General features: G+C 48.8%; 1 protein-coding gene across 1 annotated transcript in view; it reads right to left on the reverse strand.

The window, feature by feature from the left end:
- SCP2 (sterol carrier protein 2) overlaps nt 1-5,620 on the reverse strand; it is a 100,384-nt gene extending 94,764 nt beyond the window's left edge. The window contains 1 exon segment of the mRNA NM_001082035.1: nt 5,500-5,620. Coding sequence (NP_001075504.1) covers nt 5,500-5,568 — 69 coding nt within the window. The 5' untranslated portion in view covers nt 5,569-5,620.
- Nucleotides 5,621-26,252: the final 20,632 nt, after the last annotated feature.

The raw sequence follows: 26,252 nt of genomic DNA on the forward strand, positions 1-26,252 counted from the left end.
TATAATAAAACAACAAGGAGGTATTACTATAAGAGGTTTTCAAAAAGTTCATGAAATATGCATATTGTGCAAACTGCATGGATTTCAAAATTGTTTTGCACAAAAATAATTATTTTAAACTAGTAGTTAACTTATTTAACTACTAATTTAATGAGTTCCAGCTGCTCCACTTCTAATCCAGTTCCCTGCTAATGCACCTGGGAAAGCAGCAGATGGCCCACATGCTTTAGCCCACTGTCACCCATGTAGGAGACTGATGGAGTTCCTGGTTTCTGTCTCCAGCTACTGCAGCCATCTGGGTGATGAAAAATCTCTCTCTCCCTCTCTCTGCCTTTTAAATAAACAAACATATCTTTAAAAAAAAAAGGAAAGGACAAAAGAGAGAGAGAGAAAGAGAGAGAGAGAAAGAGAGAGGGAGGGAGGGAGGGAGGAAGGGAGGGAGAAAAAAAGACATGGAGGACTTTTCAGCCCAGCACTGCTTTAAAAAAAAAAAAAAAAAAAAAAAACTCCACCCCCTTTCATGCCAATTCAACACACTCCTTTCCCATGATGCACCCAAACCCTCCCCCACCATGAACATGTCATGATGACCATGTGTATGCTGGACTCCACATGAAGAAATCATAAAACTTTCCCAGAGATGATCACGTGCACTAACCCCTACCCAAATTCTCTTCCATTTGTGTTTTCAATTAGGGTACCTATGGGGCCAGCGTTGTAGTGGGTTAAAGCCCTGAAAAGCCGGCATCCCATATGGGCGCCGGTTCGAGACCCGGCTGCTCCTCTTCTGATACAGCTCTCCACTATGGCCTGGGATAGCAGTAGAAGGTGGCCCAAGTCCTTGGGCCCCTGCATCCGCATTGGAGACCAGAAGAAGCTCCTGGCTCCTGGCTTCAGATCAGCTCAGCATCGGCCATTCCAGCCATCTGGGGAGTGAACCAGCAGATGGAAGACCTCTCTGTCTCTACCTCTCTCTGCAACTCTGTCTTTCAAATAAATAAAATAAATCTTTAAAAAAAATTAGGGTACCAACCCCTAACCAATTAAGGGGGCTACCGAACTGGGTGCAGGTGATTTTCTTCATAGATCTGCCTGCATTCACTTCTTTTTGCAAAGATTTATTTTATTTATATGAAAGGCAAAATGAGAAAAGATGGAGGTTGGGGTTCAATGCTGTGGGCTAAGCCTCTGCCTGTGGCACTGGCATCCCATACAGGCACCAGTTCATATCCTGGCCACTCCTCTTCCAAAACAGCTCTCTGCCATAGCCTGGGAAAGCAGTGGAAGATTGCCCAAGTGCTTGGGGCCCTGCACCTGTGGGGAGACCTGAACGAAACTCCTGGCTCCTGGCTTCAGATCAGCCCAGCTCCAGCCATTGCAGTCATTTGGGGAGTGACTCAGCAAATGGTAGACCTTTCTCTCTGTCTCTCCCTCTCTGTGTCTGTAACTCTACCTCTCAACAAAATAAATAAATCTTCAAGAAAAGAGAGGGAGAGACAGAAAGAGAACTTCCATCGACTGGTTTACTGCCTAAATGTTTGCAATGACCAGAGCTAGTCCAGGCAAAAGCCAGAAGCCTGTAAGTCCCTCCAGGTCCCACATGAATGGCAGAGGTCCAACCACTGGGGCCACCTTCCACTGCTTTCCCAGCAGGAGCTGGACTGGAAGTGTAACATCCAGGACTCAAACCGGCACTCCAATTATGGAATGCCAAGGATGCAGGCTGCAGCTTAACGCGCTGTGCCACAACGCCAGGCCCCCAAATTCACTTTTGAGGGTGCACTTTCTCTCTAATCTCTAAATGAACCCTAGTTCTAGTCTTGCACTTTATGTCTTGATTTGAATTCTTCTGGCATGCAGAGGTAAGAACTTCAAATAAATCCAGCTAGGAGACTAGTACGCCGTACAACACAACCCTATGACATTCTGGAAAAGATAAGACTACGGAGACAGTGAAAAGATCAGTGGTTGCCAGACATGAAGGAGAAGGAGGGAAGACCAGCTGGAGTATAAGAGGCACTCTGCGTGACAGGATCGTGGTGGGCATATGCTGCCACACATTGGAACAATGTGTATGTACAGCATCAAGAGTAAACCCTCTTGTAAACTAAGGACTTCCGTGATAATTCCATGTCAACATGGGTCAACAGATTGTAACAAATGGACTACCCTACTGTCCGTTGATAGTAAAGTGTGAGTTGGGAAGAGGACAGGAAATACATGGGAAATCTCTGTACCCTGTGCTCAGTTTTACAAACCTAAAGCTGCTGTAAAAAATAATTTTTAAAAGATGTATTTATTTGAAAGGGTGAATCTACTGAGCCTGCCTGCTCCCCTCCGAACTCCCTCCCTCTCCCCTTGAACTGCCCAGTTACTTCTGTGACACAGGGGATAAAGCCATGGCTTGCGACAGCAGCATCCCATATAAGAGCACTTGGTCCCATATAGGAGCACTTTCAGCTAAGTGCCTATGAGAGAGTGAAGATGGCTCAAGTGTATGGGTTCCTGCCACCGATGTGGGGGACCAGGATGGAGCTCTTGGGTCCTGCCTTTGGCCTGGCACAGCCCTGACTACTGCAGGCATTTGAGGTAAACCAGCAGTTGAAAGTTGCTTCTCTCTTTCTCACTCTGCCTTTCAAAGAAAGAACAAAAACTTTAAACCAAGGTTGAAGTTGTAGAGCAGTGGGTTAAGCCAAGAACTAAGACACCAACATTCCGTATCAGAGCCTCTCCACGATTATAATCCAGCTTCCTGCCAATGAGCCTGGGAAGGCAGAAGAAGGCCCAGGTACTGGGCTCCTGCTACCCACATAGGAAACCTGGATGGAGCTCCAGGCTCACGGCTTGAGTCTGGCCCAGCCCTGGTTGTTGTAGCCATTTGGGGAGTAAACCAGTGGGTGAAGATCTCCTTCTCTCTCCCTCTTTTACTGTAGTTCTTTCAGGTAATTTTTTAAAATAAATAAATAAGGGTTTCTCAGGAAGTCTTATAGTCATCACAGGTAGTCAAGGTGATCAGAGAGACCTGCCCACGTGAGCAGCAGGGGCCCAAGCACTTGGGCCATCTTCTGCTGCTTTTCCCCATGCCATTAGCAGGAAGCTGGATCAGAAGTGGAGCAGCTGGGAAAAACTGGCACCCATATGAGATCCTGGCATCACAGGCAGCGTCTTTACCTACTATGCCACAATGCCAGCTTTAAATATTTTTAAATCTTTAAAAAGAGGGGCTTGCTCCATGGTGCAGTGGGTTAATCCTCTGCCTGCGGCGCTGGCATCCCATATGGGCACCGGTTCTAGTCCTGGTTGCCCCTCTTCCAGTCCAGCTCTCCGCTATAGCCTGGGAGAACAGTGGAGGATGGCCTGGGTGCTTGGGCCCCTGAACCCATGTGGGAGACCAGGAGGAAACACCTGGCTCCTGGCTTCGGATCGGCACAGCTCCGGCTGTTGTGGCCATCTGGGGAGTGAACTAACGGAGGGAGGACATCTCTCTTTCTCTCTCTCACTGTGACTCTACATCTCAAATAAATAAATAAAATCTTTATTAAAAAAAAAAAAAAAAGAAACCTGCTTTTCTATACACCCCATGTAATCAGGCATTCAACAACCAACAAAAGATGTGACTGCATTCATATAATAATTAGAAAGGTTAGGTCCACCCTTGTTAGAAGCCTCCTCTTCTGGAGCTGGTGCTGTGGCTTAGCAGGTAAAGCCGCCACCTACATTGCCGGCATCCCATATGGGCGCCGGTTCGAGTGCCGGCTGCTCCACTTCCAATCCAGCTCTCTGCTATGGCCTAGGATAGCAGTAGAAGATGGCCCAAGTCCTTGGGTCCCTGCACACAAATGGGAGACCCAGAAGCTCCAGGCTCCTAGCTTCAGATCAGCCCAGCTCCGGCAGTTGTGGCTATCTGGGGAGTGAACCAGCAGAGTGAATAATCTCTCTCTCTCTCTCTCTGCCTCTGCCTCTCTGTAACTCTGCCTTTCAAATAAATAACAAAAATCTTTAAAATTTTTTTAAAAAGCCCTCTCTTCTGTGGAACGATAATCTCTCAACTTCTGCTTTATAATCCATTAGTCAACTTTTGTGTTTTTTTAAGATTTATTTCCATGGTTATAGAGATTGAAATTAATTTTTTTGCAAAAAATGAAGAAAAAATGAAAGGAAGGAGAATGATTGGGGGAGGGAGGGAAGTACAGTTATTTCCTTAGATTTGAACCCATGAAATACATGAAATCTGTTCTCTTTATATTAATAAAATCTTTTTTAAAAGATTTATTTTAAAGGCAGATTCATGGAGAGAAAGGAAGAGAGACAAAGATCTTCCATCCCAAGAACCAGCAGTCAAATGGGATGCCAACGTCGCAAGTCTCCGCTCTTCTGCTTCCCACCCAGCTTCCAGCTGATGTACCTGGAAAGGCAGCAGAAGATGGCCCAAGTACTTGGACGCCTGCCACTCACATGGGAGACCTGGATGGAGTTCCTGGCTCCTGGCTTCAGCTTGGCCCAGCCCCAGCTATTGCACCATTTTGGCAATGAAGCTGGGGATGGAAGTCTCTCTTTGTCTCTCTCTCTCTAGGGGCAGGCATTGTTTCACAGTGAGTTGGGGCGCTGTTTGGGACACCCACATACCATACTGGAGGGTTGGTTTAAGTCCTGCTACTCTGCTTCTGATCCAGCTTCCTGCTAAACCATCCTAGGAAGCAGCATATGATGGCTCAGGTGGTTGGGCACCACCACCACATCACCCGCACAGGAGACCAAGTTGGGGTTCCTAGCTCCTAGCTTCTGCCAGCCCTTGCTCTGGCCTATTGCAGCCATTTGGGGAATGAACCGGGAGATGGAAGATCTCGGTCTTTCCCTCTCTCCCTGTCACTTTGCTTTTCAAATTAAGATTTATATATATGTCACTGTCTATAACTCTGTCAAATAAAAAAAAACTATAAAAAATTTATATTTAAAAAAAAAAAAGCCAAAGGACAGGGCTCTACGGGAAAAGTGGAGGGGGGGGGGGTCACAGACACTTCCTGGAGAAGATCAGACGATCCCCTGGCCCACACCTGAGGAGCCAGGAAACTTGCCACCTGCCCAGGGGATGCGCGTCGCCGGGCTGCTCCCACTCCGCTTCCCCACCTGGAGCTGCCCGAGAGGGGCTGCCGCAGCGGGTACTCCTAGGAAGCCAGAGCCTGTTCTCCAGGCGGGACTCCAGTCAGCACCAAAGCAGGCGAGAGCCGTGCGTTACCTCGGGGGCTCCTTCACCAGGGAAGGAGGAGGGGAAAGCACCGGCCGCCGTCACTCAGGCCCCAGAGACACCCCACGTGACGGCCCACTCGAGTAGCCACTCCGCTGCCGCCCACGCCAGAAAGCAGAGCCGGGCGATCCGGGGCAAGAAGGACGCACCGACCGAGGGCGCGGCCCGGCCGGTCCCGGTCGCCGCGGTGCCCCCGGCCTCGCGCGGGCCAGAGGGGCAGGGAGCCCACCTCCGGGCTCCGCGGCACCGTTTACCTTGGTCATGCCGACCCCTACCACGAACACCCTGCGCAGGGGCGCCAACTTCCGCGCGGAAGAGGACATGGCTTGGCCAGTGCCGGAGATTACAGCGCAACGAAGCGTAGCGGCCGGCGGCTGGGACCGACTGGAGCGCTCGCAGCACAGGCGCTCGCGCGGAGGGGCGGGGCCGGCGCGGGAGGAGGGGCGCGCGCCGGGGCGGGGCGGGGCGACGGCGCCTGCGCGAGCGCTCCTCTGCAGCGGGGGAGGGAGAGCCAGAGGTTGCGGGCGCGGGGCTGGAGCCTCGGCTTCTAGAAAGGCCTGGAAGTCCCGGCCGCTGCTCGTCACTGACCCGGAGTTTCTGTTCTTTGCAGCGACAGAGGGTGGGCCTGGGGTAGCTAGCGCTTGAGGCCGGAGGCGACCTGAGGACGTTGAGTGTCGGTATCTGGGTGCTGTCCGCGGCGTTGTTGCCAGGGTCAGCGCACCTCTTAAACCTCCGGGCACGACAGCCACGGCCGGCGGGTGGGGGGATTCCACGCACGGATGCAGCGTCTGAAGCAAAACCCCGAGGGTCCGTGCCAGCCGTGGGCCCGTCTTTACAACATGAAGTTCTTCAGCACGTATTATTTTCTTTCTTTTTTTAATTTTTATTTATTTATTTATTTTGACAGGCAGAGTGGACAGTGAGAGAGAGAGACAGAGAGAAAGGTCTTCCTTTGCCGTTGGTTCACCTTCCAATGGCTGCTGCGGCCGGCGCACCGCGCTGATCCGAAGGCAGGAGCCAGGAGCTTCTCCTGGTCTCATGGAGTGCAGGGCCCAAGCACTTGGGCCATCTTCCACTGCACTCCCTGGCCACAGCAGAGAGCTGGCCTGGAAGAGGGGCAACCGGGACAGAATCCGGCGCCCCAACCGGGACTAGAACCCGGTGTGCCGGCGCCGCAAGGCGGAGGATTAGCCTAGTGAGCCACGGCGCTGGCTGGCACGTATTATTTTCTGGAGATTACAGGAAATTATGAATACGTCAGTCCGTTAAGTAAGCAGGCCTATGGCCTGACGCTGTCACGGTGGCTAGAGTTCTGGCCTAAGCAAAGAAACCAAAACATCACTTAACCTAGTAATCAGAGTTCAGCTAAGCGCAAGCAGCCAAGCCTTGTCAATCCCAGGGAGCAGCTGATCAGGCCACTCCGAGGAAGGCAAACCCATTGGGCTCCTGTAGATCCCTTGGGGTGCTGAGCACCCTGCACCTTTCTGATACTGAATGCTGCCCGTTCATGAATCCTTTTTTCCTCAAACTATTCTTTGTTAATAAAGAATCTTTTCTTCTTTTGAGCTTTATTTGTTTGTTACTTATTTGAAAGGCAGGGAGTGAGGGAGAGAGATCTTCCCTGTGCTGGTTCACTCCCCAAATAGACTACACTGGTGAGGCTGGCCCAGGCTAAAGCCAGGAACCAGGAACTGCATCCTGGTTTCCCCTGTGGTTGTAGGGGCCAGGACTTCAACTGGCTTTCCGGTACGGGATCACAGGTGTTGGGTTAACCCACTGCACCACAACTCGGGCTCCTACTCAGACTGTTAAATTTTGTGGCTCTAAAGTTTTTCTGTTAACAATATACTTGATGTTTATTATCTGCAGATTCTGTATTTACCAACTGGCCTATTCACAAATATTTATTTGTAACCACGAAATTAATTTTTTTTGACAGGCAAAGTGGACAGTGAGAGAGAGAGACAGGGAGAAAGGTCTTTCTTTGCCGTTGGTTCACCCTCCAATGGCCGCCGCGGCTGGTGCGCTGTCTCCCATGGGGTACAGGGCCCAAGTACTTGGGCCATCCTCCACTGCACTCCCGGGCCACAGCAGAGAGCTGGCCTGGAAGAGGGGCAACCGGGACAGAATCCGGCGCCCCGACCGGGACTAGAACCCAGTGTGCCTGCGCCGCAAGGTGGAGGATTAGCCTAGTGAGCCGTGGCGCAGGCCATAAAATCAATTTTGATGGGCTGGCACTGTAATGTAGCGGTTTAGGCTGCCGTCTGTGACTCCGGTTCGTGGCTTCAGCCTAGCTTGGCCCTGACCATCATGGCCATTTGGATAATGAACCAACGGATGGAAGATCTCTTTCTGTTTGTTCCTCAATCTCTCTAATTCTGTCTTTCAAATAAGTAAAATAAATCTCTTTAAAAAATGGATGAGTTTGAGAGATGGTGAAACATTTGGGTTGGCTAAAGTACACATTCCTAACCAAGATCAAACAAAGCCATACTCTGCCTTCTTATTTCAACTCTGGAATTGTAAACAGTGTATTTTCCATGATTTATGTAATGCTATGTTTTTTGTGTTTTATCATTTTCATCAGTGATTTTACTGTTTAAAGTTTTATTGATTTATAATTGAAAAGCAAAATGACAAACAGGGAGAGAGAGGGGGAAGGAGAGATCTTCCATCCACTGGTTGATTCCCAAAATTCCTGCAAATGGCCAGTCCAAAGCCAGGAGTCAATGTCCAGGGCTGGGCCAGGCCAAAACCCAGAGCTTCATCTGGGTCACCCATGTGGGTGGCAAGGGCCCAAACATTTGGCCACCTTCTGCTGCATTTCCTAGGCCATAAGCAGAGAGCTGGATCAGAAATGGAGCAGCCAGGACACGAACTGGTGCCCATATGGGATGCCAGTGTCACAGGCGGCAGCTTTACCTGCTATACCACACACTGGCCAGAAAGGCAAAGATTAGAGGGAGAGAGAAAAAAAAAGGGGGGGGGGGAGGGCTTCTATTCACTGGTTTAACTCCCTAAATGCCTATAAGAGTTGGGGCTGGGCCATGACAAAGTAAGGAGCCAGGAATTTAATGTGGGTCTGTCACGTGCAGCACGTGCAGGTACTTGGGCCATTACCTGCTGCCTCTCAGAGTGCACATTGGCAGGAAGCTGGGATTGGAAGTTGGGCCAAATTTAAACCTAACCACTCCAACATAGAGTCTTAATCACTACACCAAATGCCTGCCCCTAGTTATTTTTAATTACTCTCAATACATGAAACAATGTTCAAAAACCAATATAAAAATTCTCCCTCCCATCCTAATTCCAAGCCCTCCCAGTTTCCTTTATTCTTCCAGAAATATTTTATGTAAATATGACAAATATACGCATGCATCCCTAAGTACTACTACCCTCTTGTAAAAACAAATTTTAGCTTTATTTACATATTTCAATAGATTTGGACAATTCTTTCATATCAGTGCCTAACGAGTTTCCTAGAATTTTCTTATAGCTATATAATATTTAGTTTATGGATATACCATAATTTATTTAACCAATCCAGTAATGATGACTGTTACAACTGTTTCCAGGGGCGGGTTTTGGGCACAGTGGCTGAAGTCCCCACTTAGTATGCCTGCACTCTGTTAGGAAAAGAGGCACAGAACAGAGAGGAGGCAGGATACAAATCTACAATCAGACCAAATTTATTCAGAGAAAAGAAATCTGCAGAGGTGGGTGACCAACTGCCAGGGTACACGACTGGACACAGAGGGCAGAGGGCCTTGACCCCAGGGGCCAGGCCTCTTTATATCTTAGGTGGGCTAGGGGTGGGGGTAGGGAGCAGCAGGCAGAGATAAATTCCTCCATACTTGACTTTTAAGGAGCTGCTGGGCCTGGGAACCTGAGGAAGAATGCAGGGGTGGGGTGTAAAGACAATAGGATGTGGGGCTGGTGCTGTGGTGTAGTGGGTGTGAGGAAACTGGCGCAGTTGTAGCCAGGTAGCCGAATGGCCCAGCCACCTGAGCCAGGCTCCACCCCCATCCTAATGGGATTGGCTGCTCCTGCTTCCCTGCCCGCCCTCAGGCAAAGTTTTAAAAGGGCCTGTTCCTGAACAAGTGCTTTCTCGGTCCTTCTCTCCTGCTCTCTCTCGGTTCCTCTCTCTAGCCTCCTCCTCTGGGCTCTTGGCTCTGCTCTCCTCTCTCCTCTTTTCTGCTCTATCTTCTCCCCTTGCTAGCTCCTCTCCTCTCTGTTTCTCTCTTATACTCTCTTTCCTTCGCCGTCCCTTCACTCCGGTCTGTAGGTTGTTCCCCAATAAACCCTTCCCCTTACTCCGGTGTCCTGTGTGCTTTGCGACGGCTAACATTAAGATATAACAGTGGGTATAGCCGATACCTGCAGTGCTGGCATCCCATATGGGCGTGGGTTTGAGTCCTGGCTGCTCTACTTCCCATGCAGCTCCCTGCTATTGCACTTGGGAAAGCAGTAGAAGATGGCCCATGTCCTTGCCCCTGCACCCACGTGGGACACCTGGAGGAAGCTCTTGGCTCCTGGATTCAGATGGGTTGCAGCCAACTGGGGAGTGAACCAGGGATGGAAGACCTTTCTCTCTCTCTCTCTCTCTCCTCTTTCTCTGCCTCCCCTTCCTCTGTGTAACTCTGACTTTCAAATAAATAAATAAATAAATAAATCTTTAAAAAAAGACAAGGAGACGAGACGCCAGTTTCTGTCTGGCTACTTATTGCTGATATGGGGGTGTTACTGGAGAATGCAAGGGTTCTTTTCTTCACACAAGAAAAGAATTCAGGTGTGAGACGGAGTAGTAAGTGGAAAGCAAATAGCAAGGTTTATTAGGGCAGGGACATCCGTAAGGACAGATGGGTACCTCTCCAGACAGAACCTGAGAGAGACTGCCCAGTTGCTCAGACCAGGGGAGAGCGAGGTTACATGGTTGAGTGGAGAGAATACACCTGGCCAGGCCACGCGGACGGCTCAGCAGAGAGGCAGAGGGCTGAGCGCACAGTCTGGTTGAGGACGGTGTGTGTGTGTGTGTGTGTGTGTGTGTGTGGTTTTAAGGGGATCGGTCTTGCCTCCCCACTTCTGCTCCTCCTGGAACAAAGGACTTTTTGTATGTAAATACGAAAAATTCCTATCTGAGTTTTCCCCCTGAAGTTATCAGACAGGAGGAAGCCTGGCTGCATTGCTCCAGTTAGAGGAAGGATGGGCAGGACCCCCTGGAAGACCGGTAGGATGTTTGGGCTGCACCTGGAAGGATATCAGGCAGAAGGGGCAGGACCCCACCTGGAAGGTTATCAGGTAGAAGGGGCAGGGCAGGATGTTTCAAGTGCAGATACTGGGCTGCACCTGGAAGGTTATCTGGATGACTTCGAGATGCATATGCTGGACCTAGATGTCAACTCCTTAGGCCTTTGTCACACACACATAAGCTCATATCTGACTTCATACCCTACACACCTGAGGAAGCTCCTAGCTCCTGACTTCAGATCAGCGCAGCTCCAGCCATTGTGGTCAGTTGGGGAGTGAACCAGCAGATGGAAAACCTCTCTTTCTCTGCCTCTCCTTCCAAGCCATTTTCCTCCTCCAGGGTCAGCTTTCCACACTCCGGTTCTCATAGAGGAAAGTTTGGCTCCTCCCCTTGAATCTTCTACTTCCCCACCTCTCTCTTCTCCTGTTGCATCCACTAGTCAGCTAAAATGGAATATTACAAAAACCAGTGGACACATGAATTTTATTGAAAATTGGAGGCAAATGAGAGGTGAGGCAACCTGGTATGCAGTGAACAATAAAATAAAATAAAACAAAATATGATTGTAAGATAACAGTTAACAATAACAAACCCAACAACAGATCCATGATATGGTTGTAAGGAAACAGTGAAGGACACATTTCGGTCAACCTAGTTCCTGGGAATTTGGGCCCACATAGTTTCACAAGATCCACCCTTAGCCGTTAGCAAGCAAAGCTAATATGTACAGAAGCAAGAGGTCTGCAATTAGCGTTAAGCCACACTCACTCCATTTTGATTCTGACTCTACACTTCCTCATCTGAGAAGCCAGCCTCTCAGGAACACACAGCCCTACACTCACTGCATTCCCACCTCTCCAGCCTCCTCTTCCCTCTGCAGGCCCTGGCCCAGCAGACCGGCCCTGCCCCACTCGCCCCAGGCCCTCCTGATCCTCCCTCTGGTATTTCCCCTCTGGCTGACCCAGCTGATTCCCCTAAGCCTTTGTCCTCCTCAAGGTCAGCTTTCCTCACTCCAAGCCCTCCAGCAGGAGAAAGACTTGGGTGACTTCCCTTCTTCCACTCTTGCTCTTCCCTCAGGGGTGCTGCAGCCTCTGGACCAAGACCCTCTACTCACCCTGTCCCTCCAACCCCCACTCACCTGCAGCCGAAACTGCCTCTCTCCTCCTGGGTGTGGAGAGATAATGTAAAGGCTAGCAGAATGTCCATTGCTCTGGAAAGCCCAGCACCTGGGACATTCCAAACTCCTAAGACAATGCACCTTCCTGCCCTCCTTACCAGGGTCAAGCAGCTCCAGAAAAGACCGCCTGCGGTTCAGATGCAAGGAAGCCTGACTTCAACACCCCCTACCTTCGCCCTCTGTTCCAGGGAGCTCAGTCCATACTCCCCCTCTATTCCCCATTCTGTCTTCACTAAAATAAAATCACCTCTTCTTCTACGAACACTAAAATCCTTGAACCTAATATAATGGAGTCACATCTCTGCAAGGTGTCTGGCACGTAACATATCTGCCCAGCCAGATGAATCAATTTACAGGCTTTTATTGGGATTCTGCTCCCAAAACCAGGTTCCTGTCCCAAGAGGGTGGGGGCCGGGGAAGTCACGTGTCAGAGGGTGGGCGGGCTCCTTTTATAGACACAGGGCAGGGCATGGGGGTTAAAGGTTGAGGCGTGTCTGATCCTCATTGGTTGACCTTTAGGTGCCCTCGGGGACCTTGACAAGAACTTTTGTTCCGGAGGGTAGGGACTCTCCATTCCTGGAAGTGTGGGCCTTCTCTCCTGCGGATCCCGAAGCTTCCAGTCTCTATTGCCACTCTGTCTCACATCTCAATTCTCTCTCACACAAAGACAAAATCTCTGTTCCAGGCATCTCCAGTAATATATTTGGCAGAGCTAGCAAAACAAAACAAAACAAAACAAAAAAACCTCCTGAGCAACTTCAATCCAAAGAATGCTCCAGGCCTTCCTTCTTCTGTCTTTTCCCCTGCCGTACACAGTGGGGACAAATCTCTTTGCTAGAAACTGAGGCTGTTTTGTTGTTCTCTCCTGTAATATATTATACGTGTGTACAATTGTATGTTTACACAGGAAACTTTACTAACAGCTCTGTTTTATTTGGCTTATACTTGTGTTAGATATTCAAGAAATATTTCTGACTGCCTGTACTCTTAAGATTTATATAAGGCATTAGACATTTTAGTAAATGTTTTTATACGTTATTTGACAGTTGAAATTGTTTACTAAGTTTTCACTTGATATTAAGCAATCTGGGAGGCTTGACTTGTTCCCTCATTTCTCCTCTATTCTCTTCAAGATGGGCTCTCCATCAGGAAGTACAGTTTGATCTTTAGGCCTTACAGAAGACAGTTTGCATAAGGTGGTCTTCATGTTTGATCTTCCATGGAAGTGAGGGTGTAAGACAAAGAGCAGTGGAAAGCAAAGCAGCAAAGTTTATCAGGGTAGGGATATCCACAAGAATGGATGGGCACCCCTCCAGACAGAACCTGAGAGAGCACCTAGGTTACATTTAGGCTGGGGTTTTTAAGTGGATGGGTCTTGCCTTCTCACATTTTCTCTCCCCCTCTCCTTCTCCAGAACAAGACTTGTTGGGTGTAAATAGGAAAAAATTCCTTCCCACTGAAGTTGTCAGACAGAGGAAGCCTAGCTGGCTTGGCCAGAGGGCTTCTCTCTAGGGTGCCAACCTTAGAGCCTTAGAGGAAGGATGTTTATCAGGCCAGGTAGAAGGGGTGGGACCACCGGGAAGGTCATCAGGGTCTGGGCAGGACTTTGAAGTGCAGATACTGGGCTGCCTCTGGAAGGCTATCAGGGTGACTTTGAAATGCGGATGCTGGACTGCTGTAGATGTCAATTTCCTCAGGCCCTTCATTCACACACAGGCTAATTTCTGACTCCCTACCTAACAGACAGACATAGCTCTCCTCATGGGCATTGTCTTATCTAACAGGAAGAATGTTGTCAGAACATGCCTGTGACCACAGATTTCTAGCTCAGGCCCCCAAAGATTAGGGCTGGGATTGAGCGCCCCCCTTGGCTGACATTCCTAAAGGCTTCCCCTGTGTTCTACTTTAACAGAGACCAGGAGAGAGGGGTGAGGCAGCAGGAGCAATGTAGGAGTAGGTAGCCGGGCAATTAACGGCTGCTTTACGCAGTGATCTGCCATCAGGGAGCCCCAACAAGGCCAGTCCACCCCCAGATGGCACCTGCTTCCCTTATGAGGAGTCAGGGCATCGGCAAGCAGCTGTCACGACAGAAACCAGCTCCTGAACAGCGGTGTTAGTTCTGCCAAGAGCAAGGCCACTGGAACGGGAACTGCCCTGAGGGTTGAAGGACTTCTGGGTCAGAACAGCAGACCCTGTTGGCCCCAAACTGACAAACACCCTTGACTCTGCCCAGCTTCCAAAGTAACCATGGTCATTGGGGGACAGCCCGGGGTCAGTAACAAGCCAGGCAGAGCTGTAGATTGGCTTTTAGAGATCCCACGTATTCAGGACTAACCTCCCATGCAGGCCAGCTAGGTAATGGAAGTCAACAGGGGCCTTCCCTAAGGAGGGTCGCACCTCCCACCTCCCTTAGGATGCCTCATCCAGCACCACATGTGAAGAGCTAGATAGGTCTGGCCCTCCTATACACCTGCACAGGCCTAAGGCCCATCTGATTATGATTATTATCAAGCCGCTCCTGTCAGTTTCTGTTTGCCTCTCAACAGAAAAACTCCCTCCTGGTTTGGACAACACCTTTCTTAGATTCTCTGATGACTCTGTCCTTAGTTTTGGAAACAAAACGGCAGCATTCTTTTCCTGTGGCAACCAGGCGCACACCTATCTTCCCTCTAACTGGACAGGACTCTCGCTTTCCTATTGTTCTCCTTTGATCTCCTCATTTCAGCCATCTTCTCCATCATGGGCAATGTCTCTAGTATCTCCTTTTATCCTCATAATCATAGTGCTCCTGTTTCTTCTTCTTTTCTTTCTTCTTTTTTTTTTTTAGATTTTTTTTTTTTTTTTGAGAGCTAGAGTTTTACAGAGAGAGGAAAAGACAGAGAGAAAGGTCTTCCATCTGCTGGTTCACTCCCCAAAAGGTTGCAACAGCCAGTGCTGGGCCGATCTGAAACCAGGAGCCAGGGGCCTCCATGTCTCCCACGTGTGTACAGGGGACCAGGCACTTAGGCCATATTCTGCTTCCCCAGACCATAGCAGAGAGCTGAGAAGAAGTGCAGCCAGGACTTGAACCAGCACCCGTGTGTTACCAGAGAAAAAAGGGTCCTTGTCTTCGCACAAGAAAGAATTCAGGCGTGAGACAGAGAGCAATGGAAAGCAAAACAGCAAGGTTTATTAGGGTAGGGACATCCTTAATAATGGATGGGCACCTCTCCAGACAGGACCTGAGAGAGAGTACACAGTTCACATTTAGGCTTGGGTTTTTAAGGGGATGGGTCTTGCCTTCCCTCCCCCTCTCCTTCTCCTCCCAAACAAAGGACTTGCTGGATGTAAATACAAAAAATTCCTTTCTGAGTTTTCCCCCTGAAGTTATCAGACAGGGGAAGCCTGGCTGGTGCCGCCCCCCTTAGAGGAATGATGTTTATCAGCCTAGGTAGAAGGGTCAGGACCCCCTGGAAGGTCATCAGGATCTGGGCGGGACCTTAAAGTGTAAGATGCTGGGCTTCTGGAGCTTCCGCAGTGGGTGCTGGTCTCCAGGTCTTTCTCATACACACGTAGGCTCAATTTCTGACTTCCTACCTAACACATACGGGATGCCAATACTGCAGATGAAGTTTTACCCACTATGCCAAACCACCAGTCCCAGTGCTCCTATTTCTACCGTGTAGAATTAACTTATTCCAAAGGTTCTTGTAGGAATGAATAACTATTATATCCCAAGCTATCACACAGGAACAACACAAGACTGCTCTTCAATCAATCTGAACCAGAGTATAGATGCTGCACCACCATCGCCTCCCTCCACCCCGTCAATGCCCCATAACAGCAGGAAGTAGCCAGAAAGAAACCCCATCTCCTTGTCTACACACAGGGTCAGGATTGATGGAACAAGGACATAAGCCTCAGCCATTTCAGGTTCTTGTTACCCTTGCCTTTTTTTTTTTTTTTTTAATTTATGTATTTGATGGACCGGTGCTGTAGTGCAGTGGGTTAAAGCCATAGCCTGCAGCGCCAGCATCCCTTATGGACGCCGATTCAAGTCCTGGCTGCTCCTCTTCTGATATAGCTCTCTGCTATAGCCTGGGAAAGCAGTAGAAGATGGTCCAAGTCCTTGGGCCCCTGCACATGTGTGGGGATACCTGGAAGAGGCTCCTGGTTCCTGGCTTTGGATCAGCTCATCTCTGGCCATAGCAGTCATTTGGGGCGTGAACCAGTGGAATGGAAGACCTCTCTCTCTCTCTGGCTCTACCTCTCTCTTTAACTCTGTCTTTCAAATAAATAAAAATAATTCTTAAAAAAAAAAAAAAAAGATTGGTTTCTCTCACTTAGTAATTTAATGTATTTAAAATTTTTTTTTTAATTTTTTGACAGGCAGAGTGGACAGTGAGAGAGAGAGACAGAGAGAAAGGTCTTCCTTTTACCGTTGGTTCACCCTCCAATGGCTGCCGCGGCCGGCGCGCTGCTGGCGCATTGCGCTGATCCGAAGCCAGGAGCCAGGTGCTTCACCTGGTCTCCCATGGGGTGCAGGGCCCAAGGACTTGGGCCATCCTCCACTGCACTCCTGGGCCATAGCAGAGAGCTGGCCTGGAAGAGGGGCAACCAGGACAGAATCTGGTGCCCTGACCGGGACTAGAACCCAGTGTGCCGGCACCGCAAGGTGGAGGATTAGCCTATTGAGCCATAGCGCTGGCCATATTTGATATTTAAATTTGATATTTAAATTTCTTCCATGTCTTTTCATGGTTTGATAGTTCATTTCTTTTTTTTTTCCTAAGGATTTATTTATTTATTTGAGAGGTAGAGTTATAGATAGAGAGGGAGAAACAGAGAGAAATCTTCCATCCACTGGTTCACTCCCCAGATGGCTGCAATGGCCAGAGCTGAGCTGATCCGAAGCTAGGAGCCAGGAGCTTCTTCTGGGTCTCCCACAGGGCGCAGAGGCCTAAGGACTTGGGTATCTTCCACTGTTTTCCCAGGCCATAACAGAGAGCTGGATCAGAAGTGGAGCAGCCGGGACTTGTACCAGTGTCCACATGGGATGTGGGCACTGCAGGTGGCGGCTTTATGTGTTATGCCACTGCACTGGCTCCAAGGTTTTTCTTAATATAAGCATTTATAGCTGTAAGTTTCTGCCTTAGCACCATTTTCACTGCATTCCATAAGTTTTGTGTTTGCATTTCTAAATAATTTCTAATTTTCCTTTTTAGTTCTTCTTTGAGAGAGAGAGAGAAAGAGAGAGAGAGGTCTTCCATCTTCTGTTTCACTCCCCAAATGCCCACCAGATCCAGGTCTGGACCAGGCTAAGGCCAGGTGCCCAGAACTCAATCCAGGTCTCCCACATCGGTGGCAGGGACCCAGGTACGTGAGCAATGGCCTGCTGCATCCCAGGATGCATTAGCAGGAAGTTAGATCAGAAACAGCAGATGGGACTCCCTCCCAAGCACTCCGATATGGGGTGAAGGCATCGCATGCGGCAGCCTACCCCGCTGTGGTGCAATGCCTGACTGCCCCCTGAGCATTTCTTTCAGCGCAGGTCTAGTTGTAACGAATCCCTCTGGTGTGTGCGTATCTGAGAATGTCTTAATTTCTTCCTCACTGTCGAAGCACAGTTTTGTAGAGTATAGGATTCTTGGCTGACAGGTTTGTTTTCTTGTAGTACAGTGAATTCAGAAAGTACCAGACTTATGATGGCTCAACTTAGAATTTTTTTATTTTACAATGGTGCAAAAGCAATTTGCATTCAGTAGAAGCCATGCTTTGAGTCTGATCTTTTCTCAGACAAGAAAGGCAGTGTTCAGTGGACCTGAAGGGGCAAGGCCAGCACCAAGGTTCCAAAACTGTAGAGCTACCAATGTATAACCCCAGCCTGGAGAGCTGCAAACGTGAGACTGATCTGTGAGAACTGAAATGTGGGGGGGACCCCAGGAGAGCCCTAGGGATGGAACTGCTCCAGGTTTTCGGGGCAATTAAATGACACATGGAATCAGGAAAGATTCTTCTGCAAGACTTAAAATTTAACGTGGTTTTTCCTGTGGGTTTTGTACTTAAGTGGGACTTGTTACTCTTTTCTCTTTGCCTGCTTCTCCCTTCAGGGATGGGAATCTCTACTTGTGTATTTTTGGAAGCACATAACTCATTTGATTTCACATGTCTAGAGTAAATTTGCCCCAGACATACTTTAAAAAAAAGATTTACTTATTTACTTGAAAGTTGAGTTACACAGAGAGAGAATGAGAGGCAGAGAGAAAGAAAGGAGTCTCCCATCTGCTGGTTCACTCCCCAATTGGCCACGCAGCACTGATCCGAAGCCAGGAGCCAGGTGCTTCTTCTGGGTCTTCCCACGCAGGTGCAAGGGCCCAAGGAGTTGGGCCATCTTCTACTGCTTTCCCAGGCCATAGCAGAGAGCTGGATCAGAAGTGGAGTGTGGGGAGCAACTTGGACTAGACTAAGTTACTGGAATTAAGACTTATTCTATGCATCTGCTCTCCCACAATATGGCGCTGAGAAGGGAGTAAACAACTTCTACGCAGCTGCCTCTCGCCAACTTGAGTGATGACCTGCAGGAGCTGATCCTGCTCCTGATTGGAGGAGAGCAGCGTACTCGGCGTGTGGGTAGCAGAGTTGGGATTGGTGGAAGAGGACTATAAAGGAGGAGAGAGACAACATGCACCAGGAACATCTAAGGGGAACATCAGGATAACATCTGAGCAGCCCCCGAGAGAGCCGGCCGGCGGTGTGCCACTCCCCCGCCGAAGGGGAAAGTGGCAGGGGGAACCGCCCCTCCACGGAGGTGGAGGGGTCAGCAGCCAACCTGGGAAGGACCAGCAGCAAACCCGGGAAGGGCTGAGCAGACAAAAGAACAGCACAGGGTCCTGTGTCATTCCTCCGCGAATGGGGGAGCGACAGTGGAGCAACCAAGACTCAAACCGGTGCCCATATGGGATGCCAACCAGGCAGGCTTCAGCTTTACCCACTAAGCCACTGTGTTGGCCCCTCCAGGCATGCTTTTTTTATATATAGATTTTATTTATTTATTTGAGAGGTAGAGTTACAGAGAGAAAGATCTTCCTTCGTTTGGTTCACTCCCCAAATGGCTGCAACAGCTGAAGCTATGCCTATCCGAAGCCAGGAGCCAGGTGCTTCTTCCTGGTCTCCTACATGGTTTCAGGGGCCCAAGGACTTGAGCTGTCTTCTATTGCTTTCCCAGGCCACAGCAGAGAGCTGGATTGGAAGAGGAGCAACTGGGACTAGAACCAGCGTCCATATGGGATGCTGGTGCTGCAGGCGGAGGATTAACCTGCGCCATGGAGCTGGCTCCCAGGCATGCTTTTAGTCTCACCCATATCTGATTCAGATAAGACTCTGGACTTTGGGGTTTTGAGCTGGTGCTGGAATGAGTTAAGACTTTCAGGGCATTGGAATGGAACAAATATTGTATGTGAGATGGACACAAACTGTATGTGAGATGGGTCCAGAGGTAGAATGCTATGGTTTGAATGTGTTCCACAGGTTCATGTGTTGGAGACTCAATCCTCAAATTCATATGTTAATAGTGAGAACAAATTCCCCTAAAAAACCTGCAAATCATTTAGAAAAAAGAAACAATAAAAAAACAAAACCTAAGGAGCCTTCTCTGAGGAGTGGCCAGATGGGGCTGCCAGCCTTATCTGTCAGGTCAACTTGATGTCCACAAAGGCTGTATTTCCTCTTAGCCACTGGACAATCCTCTGTTCCTTGTCTATCTATTCCTTATCTAATCCAGAAACAGCCTCCTTGAAATTAATCAATAGCCTCTTTTGATTAGCAATACCCTGTCTGTTGAAGTGCTGTAGCCAATCATATTCTAAAGAATGTAATCTCCAGCCAATGAGCAATTCTTACACCCTCCCTTATCTAAAGCCTTCCTTTTCCAGCCAAGCCAATGTACTCTCATTGTGCAATATATAAACTCTGACCACCTTGGGAAAGGTCCCAAGGCTTTTTTTTTTTTTTTCTGATAAAGATTTATCTATTTATTTACTTATTTGAAAAGCAGAGTTGCAGAGAGGCAAAGGCAGAGAGAAAGAGAGAGAGAGAGAGAGAGGTCTTCCCTCCTCTGGTTCACTCCCCAGATGGCCATAACGGCCCGAGGGAGCTGTGCCAATTTGAAGCCAGGAGCCAGGAGCTTCTTCCAAATCTCCCATGAAGGTGCAGGGGCCCAAAGAGTTGGGCCATCTTCCACTGCTTTCCCAGGCCACAGCAGAGAGCTGGATTGGAAGTGGAGCAGCTGGGACTTGAACCAGGGTCCATATGGGATGCCAGTACTGAAGATGGAGACTTTACCCACTACACCACAGCGCCAGCCTCACCAAGACTCTTTAGAAATCCCTGGGACTGTGTTTCCCAGGCCTAGGTCCCTCATATTTTTCCACGAATGAAAGTACAACCTGTTTATTTCCACTGACAATGGAATTTGGAAATGTTGATTTTGGGAGGTGACTAGGAGTGGATCATTTCATATGTGGATTAATGAACTAATGGGTATGGAGTGTCTTTGTTACAAACGTGAGCTTTCTCTGACACACTCGCTCTGTCTTACTGACATGTAGCAGGCAAGCAGTCAGGATATGAGATGGAAGATTTCCCAGGGTCTGGAGCTGCACCCTTACTCCACCTCTCACACTCCAATTCAACACATCCACTTTCCCATGATGCACCTGAGTCTCCTCCAGCACCAGGAAGATGCCATGAACACAGATAAGCTGAGCTCGAGTGGAGGTGCCATGAAATTTTTCCCAGAGGACATCACGTGCACTGAATGCTGCCCAAACTCCACACTGTTTGCATATTCAATTAGAACACCATCCGTACCCCATCACGGGGTCCACTGGACTGGGGGACTCTCCTTGTAGGCAGCTGCTCTCTCTCTCTCCCTTCTTCATTCTCCTTTTGGGGGCAAATTTTCTTCTTGGTAATCAGCTCTCTTCCTGAGAATGCTGCACTCCCATCTAAATGTGTGCTCACTCTCCATCTGGGGCCAGCAATGTGGCGTAGTGGGTAAAGTCACTGCCTGCAACACTGGCATTCCATATGGGTGCTGGCTTGAGTCCTGGCCACTCCACTTCCAATCCAGTTCCCTGTTAATGCACCAGGGAAAGCAATGGAAGATGGGCTCCTGTACCCACGTGGGAGACACGGAAGAAGCTCCAGGCTCCTGGCTTCAGCCTGGCCCAGCTTTGGCCATGGTAGCTATTTGGGGAGTGAACCAGTGGATGGAAGATCCATCTCTCTGTCTCTGTCTCTTTATTTCTGTCTATAACTCTTTCAAATAAATAAATCTTTAAAAATAATAACAGAGAAGTAAACAAATAAATCCCGCTCCTATTTTTGCACTTTACGTACATCCCTGCTTTGAATTCCTATCTCACTGGGAAACACATTCCCACCGCATCACCACATGATCCCTGCACCACCCCGGGTCTCTGCAGGGACGGCCTCTAGGCCCATGAGGTCCTCTGTTATGATTCCACCCTGTCATCCCTCATCCATGCCTAAACACCCAGCTACCCAGAGCCAGGCTCTCCCTACACTCCCTGCTAAGTATGCAGGCTAAAGTGTCAGGTTCTCTGGCTTAAAATAATGGTCACAATCCTTGGAGGAATGAGGTAATTAAGATAGCCCACCCTTTGTCCTCACTCCGCAGTGTAGAACCTGGCATGCTCATTTGTTCACTCCTTTGGGCAGCATTTATTGAGTACCTACTATGTGCAAGGCAGTCAACATAACAAAGTCCTTATTCTAATGGAAATTTCATTCTGGTGGAAAAGAGAATAAAGAAATATCCAAGACAGATAAATGCTTGAAATGAGTATTTTCTGATGTGGAAGTCTCAGCCACTGCTCCAACTCAAAGTTCAGACCTGTACCCCCAAGCCTGCAGGTTTTTTTTTTTTTTTTTTAAGATTTATTCATTTATTTGAAAGACAGAGTTACAGAGAGAGGTAGAGACACAGAGAGAGATAGAGAGGGGGGGGGTCTTCCATTCCCTGGTTCACTCCCCAAATGGCTACAATGGCCAGAGCTGAGCCAATATGAAGCCAGGATCCAGGAGCTGCTTCGTCCAGGTCTCCTAAGTGGGTGCAGGGGCCCAAGGACTTGGGTCACCCTATACTGCTTTCCCAGGTGCATTAGCAGGGAGCTGCATAGGAAGTAGAGCAGCCAGGACTTGAACCGGCGCCCATATGGGATGCTGGTGCTGCAGGCAGGGACTTGCTATACCACATTGCAGGCCCCAAGCCTGCAGTCTTGACGCCTCTGTTGCGCTGTCTTTCCTCCTGATGTCTGCCCCTCCCTCATAAGCCATTTCCTCTGATTAGCTCAGCATCCTCTCAAATGCATCGACCTCCAGATTGAAGTCAGTTCTCCCCCCACTGGCTCCCCTCAGTCAGTGTGGACAGCTTGAACATTTGCTCCGCCCATGCCATTCCTAAGAGGACACACCCTCGGTGGCCCTGGTGACCACATTTGGGCATGCGTAACCCTCATAACTCTAGGTGATTGTGTCCAGGATGGGTAGCTGCCATGGAGACCTATCAGAAACTCTCCTGAAATACGGATTTGGATCAGGCTTGACAGCAGTGAGAGCTGAAGCTAAGAAGCAATGGAGAGTTGAGCAAGCTTGAGGCAGCCGTGTCAGCTCAGCCACGTGGAAACCTCAGGACAAAAGGAGCCCAAGAGAAGCAGTAGAATCAGACCATCCCACTCCAGAGTGGCTTGGTCCTTGACATTTTGGTTCTTGCTATGGACTGAATGTTTGTGTGTCCCCAAAATTCATGCATTGAGGCCTAGTCCCCAAAGTGAGGGTATTCGGAGGCAGAGACTTGGGGAGATAATTAGGTCACGAATGTAGAACCCTCCTGAGTACAATCATTGCTCTTGTAAGAGCCGGGAGAACTTGACCTCAGCTCTTTCTGCTCTCTGCCATGGGCGCCTGATGTCGGCCTGTGTGCCTTAATTTCTGAATCAGGTCCTGGCCCTTCAAAGAGGTAAGAAAAAGTGCGGGCCAGCGTTGTGGCTTAGTAGGTTAAGCCTCTGCCTGCCATCAAGCGTGAGATGCAACGTAGCAGCTGTAGCAGGAGAGCGAGTGCCTCAGCGCCTTTGGTCTTAGGTGTAGCGGTGTAAAATTCCTCCTCACCAGCTCCTCTCGAGTTTCAGTTTCAGAGCAGAAGGTTCTCTGGTTGCGCTGCAACAGATATTTTTTGAAAACCAATTTATTGAGTGTTGAATTGGGACAAGCATTACATTTAATGGGAGATGCACGTTTAAGGGGAGCTGAGTGCTAATTTCACTGCCTCACCTCCCACAATTTTTTTTTTTACTTGTAATTAGCACACAGTAACCGTACCTCCCGCTAAATGAGAGGCACAAAGGGAAGGTCAGGTAGTGAAGTGAGTGAGCATAGTCAATGCCCAAATGACTAATACAATGACTTTTTAAAAAGATGAACTGACAGGAGCCGCTGCCTGCAGTGCCGGCATCCGATATGGGTGCTGGTTCGAGACTCAGCTGCTCCGCTTCTGATCCAGATCCTGACTCGACTTAAACCTGGTTCAGCCCTGACCATTGCAGCCATTTGGGGAGTGAACCAGCAGATGGAAGATCTCTCTCTCTCTGTGACTTTCAAGTAAATAAATAAGTCTTTAAAACAAAAACCAAAAAGCACTCCTCTCTTGCTTACAATGCTGGCCTCTCACATCAGAGGGCCACTTTTGAGTCCCAGCTACTTCACTTCCAATCCAGTCACCTGCTAATGGGCCTAGGAAGGGGGGGGAAGATGGCTCAAGTACTTGGGTTCCTGTCACTCACATTAGAGATCTGGATGGAGTTCCTGGCCCCGACTTTGGCATGGCCTGGGCTGTTGTATTTGCACAGTGAATCAGCACATAAAAAGTGTGTGTGTGTGGGTGGGGGGACTCTGTCTTTCAAACGAATAAATAAGTAGATCTTAAAAATATATATATATATAAAATCCAGAGCCAGTGCTGTGGAGCAGTGGGTTAAAGACCCTGCCTGCAGTGCTGGCATTCCACAGATGTGGGTTCAAGTCCCGGCTGCTCTACACTCCAGCTCTCTGCTAATGTGCCTGGGATAGCAGCCCCTTGGGCCCCTGCACCCACATGGGAGACCTGGAAGAAGCTCCTAGTTCCTGGCTTCAGATCGGCTCAGCTCTGGACCTTGTGGTCATTTGGGGAGTGAACCAGCAGATGGAAGACTTCTCTCTCTCTGTCTCTACCTCTCTCTGTAACTCTGCCTTTCAAATAAATAAATTAATTAAAAAAAAAAAAGATGAAGTGACATTCATTAAGCATATGAGGGGGCTTCCAAAAGTTCATGGGGAAATAGAATTAAGGATAAGCCTAATTTTTAAAAAATACTTTATTTATTTATTTGAGAGGTAGGGTTACAGAGAAAGGGATAAAGAGAAAGGTCTTCCATCTGCTGGTTCACTCCCCAAATGGCTGCAGTGGCCGGAGCTGAGCCAGTCTGAACCCAGGAGCCATAAGCTTCCTCCGGGTCTCCCACGTGGGTGCAGGGCCAAGGCAATTGGGCCATCTTCTACTGCTTTCCCAGGGCATGGCAGAGAATTGGATCGGAAGAGGAGCATCTGGGACTAGAACCGGCGCCTATATGGGATGCCGGCACTGCAGGCAGAGATTTAGCCCACTACATCACAGCACCAGCCCCTAAGCTTACTTCTTCTTCTTCTTCTTTTTTTTTTTTTTTGTTTTAGAAAACTTTTATTTAATAAATATAAATTTTCAAAGTACAACTTTTGGATTATAGCAGTTTTTCCTCCCATAACCACGCTCTCTCCTGCAAACCATCCCATCTCCTACTCCCTCTCCCATCCCATTCTTAAGATTCATTTTTAAATTATCTTTATATACAGAAGATCAACTTAGTATATACTAAGTAAAGATTTCAACAGTTTGCACCCACACCGAAACACAAAGTATAAAGTACTATTTGAGTACTAGCTATGCCGTTAATTCACATAGTTCAACACATTAAGGACAGAGATCCCACATGGGGATTAAGTGCACAGTGACTCCTGTTGTTGATTTAACCATTGACACTCTTGTTTATGACTTCAGCAATCACCCAAGGCGCTTGTCATGAGCTGCCAAGGCTATGGAAGCCTCTTGAGTTCACAAGCTCCGACCTTATTTAGACAGGCCATAGTCAAAGTGGAAGTTCTCTCCTCCCTTCAGAGAAGGGTACCGCCTTCTTCGATGGCCTCTTCTTTCCACCAGGATCTCACTCACAGAGATCTTTCATTTAGGTAATTTTTTGCCACAGTGTCTTGGCTTTCCATGCCTGAGAAACTCTCATGGGCTTTTTAGCCAGATCCGAATGCCTTAAGGGCTGATTCTGAGGCCAGAGTGGCTAAGCTTACTTCTGTTAAAATAGTTTTGAAATGTGGGACCAGCATTGTGACACAGTGGCTTAACTTGTGATGCTGGCGTCCCATATCAGAGCATCGGTTCAAGTCCTGGCTGCTCTGCTTCCCATCCAGCTCCCTGAGAATGCACCTGGGAAAGCAGCGGAAGATGGCCCAAGTGCTTGGGCCCCTACAACCCAAGTGGAAGACCCAGTTGGAGTTCCTGGTTCCTAGTTTCAGCCTGGCCTGGCCCCAACCATTGTGGGCATTTGGGGAGTAGATCAGCAGATGGAAGATCTCTCTGATTCTGAGTGTGTGTGTGTGTTACTCTGCCTTTCAAATAAATAAATCTTTTTTTAAAAAAAATAGAAATCCACATGTAACTTAAATCCTGCAGAAGCCTTAGTCAGCCAAGCTGCTACCTCTGCAGCTGGTTTCAGGTAACAGCACCTTTCAGTAAATCTCAGCCATGACCAAGGAAACAGATCAACCAAGAGCAAGGAAATCGCCTCTGTACCTTAGGAAGGAGTGAGCCTGCCTTCCTAGGGCGCTTGGAGGAAGGCTGATTGCTGAGCCTGGTGTTTGTCTCTCCCTGTGCATAGGTAACACCCGCAGGAGGAGGAGTGTGGGATGGAAGGCCCCTCCTGCATCAACAATCAAGTCTGCTCCCTGTTCCCAGGTGTTCTTGTTTTCCATAGGTCTTCTTTGAGTTTCAAAGTGACTGAGAGCCACACACAAACCTGCCTTGTTTCAACCCGACTCGGTGCATGTGCTCACCCTGGAAGAAAGCCGTACCACCTGGAACCATACTCAGGCTCGCTGAACAGTCAGCTCCGGCAACTCTCTGCTTCTTTGCAGGTTTAAATCCTCAGTGTGACTCTCTGAATAGATTTTAGCTTTGTATTTCCAACTAGACTGATTTTTCAGTTAACATACACAGTGTTTTCAGGGGCCAGCGCTGTGGCAAAGCAGGTTAACATCCTGGCCTGAAGCACTAGCTATGCCATATGGGCACTGGTTCGAGTCCCGGCTGCTCCTCTTCCTATCCAGCTCTCTGCTATGGCCTGGGATAGCAGTGGAAGATGGCCCAAGTCCTTGGGCCCCTGCACCCTGCTGGCACTGCAGGCCAGGGCTTTAACCTGCTGCACCACAGCACTGGCTCTGGA

Source organism: Oryctolagus cuniculus, chromosome 7, assembly GCF_964237555.1.
Source record: "Oryctolagus cuniculus chromosome 7, mOryCun1.1, whole genome shotgun sequence".
In the NCBI taxonomy this organism is placed as follows: domain Eukaryota; kingdom Metazoa; phylum Chordata; class Mammalia; order Lagomorpha; family Leporidae; genus Oryctolagus; species Oryctolagus cuniculus.